Here is a 6,821-nt window from a genome sequence, read left to right as displayed (position 1 = left end):
TATTTAAAAAATCATTTAAATTTACTTGAGGTAACATTTCTATTTTTCTCATTCTGAGTAATTTATTTTTATTTATGTGTCCTAATCTCAAATGCCACAATAAAGTTGTATTTGAAGTAGAGACAAAAATATAATCGGAAGAAATACCTTTATTACTAATAATAACTATATACATATCATCGATTCTAGTACACTTGAGTACTATTCGACCCTCTTTACCAATAGTAACCACACCATTTTTGAATCTTACTTCAAAACCTTTCTTTTCAAGCACGGCAATAGAAATAAGATTTCTTCTAATGGTCGGTGCATACAAGATGTTTTTGAGAATCACATTTGTGTCATTACACGGAAGCTTGCAATATTCTTCTCCAAGAACATCTATGTATGTATTGTTCCCCATGTATAAATGATGCTCTCCTTGTGATTTTTTGTTGATATTGATCAAAAATGATTTGTTCTTGCAAACATGTCTTGTAGCTCTGAAGACGGCACACCATTGTTCTTCACATTCCGCTATGAGTGCTTCAGAGATTGTCAATCTAATGTGACCAATTTCTCCACAAAAGTAACACCCATGCTTTTTGCCTTTGAACTTGTAATTCTTCTTGTTGCTAGTCTTGTAGAGACTATGATTGTTTGTTTCATGCATTTGTGACTCCTTAGCTATTAGGAGGTTACCTCTACCATTTTCCTTTTTTCTCTTGTTCATTTCCACTTTATCAACAACCAACATAGTAGACAAATTGTTCATGGATAACTCTTTATTGCCATAGGTCAAGGAAGTCACACATGATTTGGGAAGACTATTGAGAAGTGTGGAAACTTGCATTTGATCAAGAATAGGATGACCAGCATTAGATAAGTCATTTGCTTATCAGTTTATACCTCCATTTCGGTAATATGATCCACCATATTTGCGGCACCATAATTACATATTTTTCCCATTTTCCAAAAAAAAAAAAAAAAATTACATATTGTTTTGACAGCTGCAATAAATAAAAGTTGCTTAGCAATTAGCACCATTCTCGTATCTTCGCCTTATTCTCTTCCTAGAATCCAGCCATCCCCAGTCTCTATCATTTCCCATTTCTTAAAAATATTCCTCAAAAATCAAAACCTAAATCTTTGTGTTTCCAAAATTTAAAGACCAACACATCCCATAACTCTCGCTAATCTTGAAAACTGATCAACCCCTCTAAAGACCAAACCGAGAAAGCACACTCTGTCCTTTTTCTCCTCATACATCATCATCCATACATGGCTGGGTACAGAGCCGACGACGAGTATGATTACCTCTTCAAGCTTGTTTTGATCGGCGACTCCGGCGTCGGCAAATCCAACCTGCTCTCCAGGTTCACCAGGAACGAGTTCAATTTGGAGTCCAAGTCTACTATTGGGGTTGAGTTTGCCACCAAGACTTTGAGCGTTGATGGCAAAGTTGTCAAGGCTCAGATTTGGGACACTGCTGGCCAGGAGAGGTATGGCTTTTATTTGCTTAAAGATCAAAGCTTTTTTGAATTCTGTGATGTGGGTTTTGATTGCTTTGGTTGATTAGACGTGGGTTTTGGCGATCGTGTGTGATTGTTAGTAACTTGTTTTGGGTTTGATGGATTCTTGTTAAAGGTCAAACTTTTCTGATTTTTTGTTTTTGTTTTTGTTGGTGGGGAGTTGTTTGTATTGAAATATTATGGCGTTTGAAGACTTGGGGAAGATTGGGTTTGTGTGTAAATTTTAATAGCTGAGGTGAACCGAACAAAATCAAATTTCGGGTTTTCGGATGAAGATACGTGCATGAACTACTGAAATGATTCTGCTATGTAGAATTTGATGTGGGAGTTTCTGCTATTTGAAAGTTGAATAACTTAGAGTTCACGTGCCTATGTTTTAACATGGCATTTAGTCGAGTTCAAATTCAGTTTCTTAAGTTCAGGGACTCCTTCAGGGTTATGATTTCGGCACTGTTCTTTAAAATTGCTTGAACTCAATGTTAAAGAGAAAAACTATGGTTGCCCTTGATGAACGCTTTCATCCGGTTCTAAGTAATGTCAAAATGGTATTTGTTTTTCCTTAACTTTTAAACTGTTTTACTATTTGTGAAGCAATGAAAGGAAGAAAAGTTGATAATATGGAAGGTAGTGTGAAGGAAACTTAACTAGATCTCAACATCCTGTCAATTAGTGGTAGGTATGAAGCCTTTCAGGGTGGGTTTGTTTGTTTATCCTTTTCATTTTATGTGTGGTTTCCCCCTGCACAGCCCTTTAGTAATTTTGCTTCTTTACTGTCTCCTGCTTTCTGCCAGTTGCTTTTATGGAGGACATTGAGTTCTCTTTGTTACTTATTCTTTTGCTAAATTAACCGAGTATGTTTTCACTTAGAGATGATGAATTTGAGATTCAGCTTCAATCCATAGTCAGCTTTTCATAGATTGAGAAGCAAAATTATGATGGTGCAGCATGGTTGTTTCTAGTATGTTTTATTTATTTATTAGTATTCGAGCAACATCTGTGGATATGGTATGTCCACGTCAACATGTGATGCATGAACAGTTTCAGTTCTGTCCTTCTCATCAATGGACTCCTGACTGATAAGGAGTTTGGTTTGTTTGATATACTCTTTTTCGAACGTTTTGGTTGCTGATTAAGAAGATAGATCAGTGAATTGGTTGGGATTACATGTGGTTTCTTGTTTACTATGTGTGTATGTCATGATATCATATTAGTTAACGTTCTGATTGAAAAACTTCCTAGGTTCAGTAATGCAAGTCTGCAGCCCTCCCCATCTGTCCTTGGCATGTTGATGCTGCCTCGCTTTATACAATGAAGAAGCAGAAGCATAAATCACAGAACTTAATTATTTGTATACCTGTCTTACTAGCTCTAGCTTTTTAGTCATTTTCATTCAGTTATTATAATTTGGCTGTGATGAAGTGCTGTGAAATTAGTTACTAGGTGTGTAATGAAAGAACTGCATCCTACAACTAAACAAGATAAAAGCTTGGAGTCAAATGGGACATGAAGTTGCAAAATGTTTTAAAATGCAACATATAGCATGAGTAGTTATAGTGTGACAGTTAACTATCCATTTTCTCCTCTGTTTGCAACTTTGTTCATGTGGGAACCTATAAGACACTTTTATTGTTTGTTTGTCACTTCATTATGAGATGCTGGAGACTCGAAATAGTTGCTGTTATCCCTATGTTATGCCTGAGAGTCTGAGACTATACACACCTTTTTTTTTTTTATTATTTTTTTTTATAATCTTTTTTCTATTTCTTTCATTTTTCAAAGTGTATGCCTAACATAGACTACTCTATTTTTTCACTTAGTGAGTTATCCTCTTGGGAATAGATCATAGGTTTTTAATTCAGTTGGTGTTGGTGGGGAATTGTTTGGTTCTTTCTGTATGGTGTTGTATGAGAAGACAAATTGTGTGAGACATTTATTAGTTATTGTATTTAAATAGATATGGTTACGCCTTGTGCTTCTTGAATAAATTGCATTATTATGTTCTCAGAGCTTCCAACACAAAGCAAACAGTTCTCCCAACAAATTATTTTTGTGAGTCCCTGCTTGTCCTTGCCTGTTCCCTATATCTTGAACCATTCATGGTTTTAAATGTTCAGGTTTTTAATGTTGTGGGGGCAGGCCAATCATGGTTCTATATTGTTTAGTGTGTGGACCAGGCCATGTTCAGGTTTCAAATGTTTGCTAGGGGAAGTGTCTGTGGCATGCCTTTTTGTTGTTTTGTGTCCAAATTATTCATTTGGTGGAAAAAAGCATCTGGGTTGATATTGTGTTTACGTGCTTAAGTTAATGCCATTATAGCTCAATTTTTGTAGTCAGATGTTAAATCACACTTGTAATCTGTGACCAGTCCTCAGAGGAAAGGAAAAACTAGTTTGAAAATTTTCACTCTTGATCTTTGTTACTGTTGTGCATACAACTCTGCTGTGCTTAGCAGCATTGTTTGCCTCTAGTTTCACGGAAATACTCATGTCCTTCCCTGCTTGAGCATAATCTCTACTGTGGTCTTTGACTTGGAAAAAAGTACCGGTTTTTTCAGCTTTTGTTACGACCAGTCCCCTTTATCAGAAGAAGAGTTGTCTAAATTGCAAATTCATTTGGCTGTCGTATGTTTACTCAAAATACCCAACCCAAATTACTCATTCCAGTCCATGTTTTACATAAGAGTGTTATAAATGGCTGCCTGTTAGTGATTGATCTCTGTTGAGTCCCAATGGGAGAATATTATAGTAGAAGGATGAATTGGCTAGCAACACTATTTGTTCAGTGAGGGCAAGATAAATCGGCTGCTAGCTAATGTGTCAATCTTCTTAGTATTATTTTGTCATCTCTCATTCTCGCTATGATGATTGGTATGGGCTTCATGGATGTTCAGGGTTCTGGTGACCAACTGTAACCAGGGAACCTAAGAGGGCATGACATTCGTGAAGTTAGCTTGATCATCAGTTAGACGTTTGAGACACTTTAGCCAACTGTTACCTTGCTATATTCATTCAACCAGCTTAGTTCCTTTTAGCTGCCTTGTTCTAGCATGAGTTGCGTCTTTTATGCTATGATGATTAAGATGGGTTGCTGATTATAATACCTTGATCAGTGGCATGATTTTCCTGAAGTTGTTCTAGCAACAACAATTTTCTGAGAGGGCATGGATGGTTAAAATTTCTTCACTAATATTATCTTCAATGAGTTTTTGCTTGTCAGCATGCTTCATCGTTAAATCTCATTACATTCTGGCTACATACTAATGAAATTGTTGGATTATTATGGTCTGGATCTTGTGATGGTCAAATTGTTAAGACTCCAGAAAAATCAATATTAGTTAGCAAAATTTTGTGATGGTCTAAATCTCCTAAAACTGAATGCCAAGCTCAGAGTGGAAATTACTTCATTGTGTCAAATGCCCTGGCAAGGTGAATACTAAAATGTTCCAAGTTCGAATTTAAAAACTATAAAATTGCTGGTTAGGTATAAGCTGACAGGTATTATGTAGTTTACACTAAATTCCATGTTCTTATAGGTATAGTGCCTTTCTAATACCTCCATTGTGGGTTGAAATGCCCTGGTTAGTGAATACTGGGATCTGCCAGTTGGTAATAAAACTGTAAAATTACTGGTGATATAAACCCACTGCTATCGTGTAGTTTCCACTAAATTTCTTATTCTTTTAGGTACCGTGCCATTACAAGTGCCTACTACCGAGGAGCTGTTGGTGCTTTGCTAGTGTATGATGTCACTCGGCGTGCAACATTTGAGAATGTAGCAAGGTGGTTGAAGGAGCTGAGGGATCACACGGACCCCAACATTGTAGTCATGCTCATTGGCAACAAATCAGATCTTCGTCACCTGGTGGCAGTCTCTAAAGAGGATGGCAAATCTTTTGCTGAAAGAGAGTCAGTTTACTTCATGGAAACTTCAGCATTGGAAGCAACCAATGTGGAAAATGCATTTACTGAAATCTTGGGTCAAATATACCGGGTCGTAAGCAAGAGGGCGGTCGAGGCAGGCGACAATGGCAGTGCTTCTGCAGTACCTTCCAAAGGACAGACCATAAATGTCAAAGATGATGGCTCTGTTTTGAAGCGATTTGGATGCTGCTCAAACTAGAGTTAGTATATTCTCCTGCTGGTGCTTTTTAATTTTTTTTTTTTTTCTATATCCTTATTTTCGTTCTTTCACTTTGTATATGATCACCAGCATTCTCTCTTTTAGAATAAGAAACTAGTTTGTCAGGTACATTGTTTGCAAACATTGCTTAGTAGGCCAGGTTCTATCTGTATACTGATTACTGAACATCAGGTGGGTTCTTTTTGTACCCAAACTTATGGTCCCAGATGAGATTTGTCTGCTTATTATATCTCAGCCATTCACTCCCTATTTGTGCTCCTTGAAAATCATCATGAAATTTATTTTGAGCAAAAGAATGCAATCAAAAAGTTGTAATGATGGGTTGATGAACCAAGAAACTAAAGCAATTGCTGATGCTCTATTGCTTAAAACAGAATTCACATTGGGATCGAGTTCTTATCAAATTTAGATAAATAAATAAATAATGTATGTTTTTTTTTTTTTTTTAATGTACAACTACAGGGTTTTGTTTATGTCATCATTGTCATGTGTCAATTAACGTTATCCTTTTGGATCTGGTCGGCAACAATATCAAACTACTACTGATACTATGTGAACCAATCTAATAAAACATCAGAGGCTGAAAATGACATTCCACTTTTTCGTCGTCTTTATCCCTTCTTTGCGTCCAATACTAATATAGACTTCAATGAGGACAAACGATATAAGAATTAAAAGTACCAAAAATAGATTTTGTACAAGTTTTCTAGCTTCATAGGAATGAGTAGATAGAAATCATAGAATATTGAGTAATGCTTAGATGGATCACGGTTTTTTTTATCACAAGAACTGAAAGTTGACGTGCTAAATTGAAATGGTTTTTGTAAGATAGTTCTGCTTACTTAAGGGATAATTTTAAGAGATTGTTAGACTTATAATACATATCTCATATGTATTAAATTTAAAATTTAAAATTAAAGCAACTTAAAATTAAGTGTACATTAATTTTCAATCTTTACATTCACTTGTCTCTAAAAAAATTGTCACGTACAATGACGGATGCACACTAGGACTAGTGGAGTGCAATGTTTGCCAACTGAGGCCTGCATCTTTATACTATTTCATTGTTTGCCCCAGACCTACACACTAAACAACTTTCATATTCATTCTGCAGTCTCTCGACTCTTGTCAAATAATAAGAAACTTGTGATCATGAAGTGTAACCACAAC

General features: G+C 36.0%; 1 protein-coding gene across 1 annotated transcript; it reads left to right on the top strand.

The window, feature by feature from the left end:
- Positions 1-1,021: 1,021 nt before the first annotated feature.
- Positions 1,022-5,898, top strand: LOC133724922 (ras-related protein Rab11D). The gene is made up of 2 exons (XM_062151839.1): positions 1,022-1,481; positions 5,195-5,898. Exons 1-2 carry the CDS (start codon positions 1,261-1,263, stop codon positions 5,628-5,630), a joined length of 657 nt encoding a protein of 218 aa, XP_062007823.1. The 5' UTR covers positions 1,022-1,260; the 3' UTR covers positions 5,631-5,898.
- Positions 5,899-6,821: the final 923 nt, after the last annotated feature.

The sequence above is a fragment of the Rosa rugosa genome, chromosome 1 (assembly GCF_958449725.1).
Source record: "Rosa rugosa chromosome 1, drRosRugo1.1, whole genome shotgun sequence".
NCBI classification, from domain to species: domain Eukaryota; kingdom Viridiplantae; phylum Streptophyta; class Magnoliopsida; order Rosales; family Rosaceae; genus Rosa; species Rosa rugosa.
Note: the sequence above shows the minus strand (reverse complement) of the source record. Positions and strands in the feature narration are given on the sequence as shown.

Coding starts and splice junctions, on each gene's coding strand:
- LOC133724922 (XM_062151839.1), top strand. CDS start 1,261: ATGGCTGGGTACAGAGCCGACGACGAGTATGATTACCTCTTCAAGCTT. Junction 1,482..5,194: donor GACACTGCTGGCCAGGAGAG/GTATGGCTTTTA, acceptor TTATTCTTTTAG/GTACCGTGCCATTACAAGTG.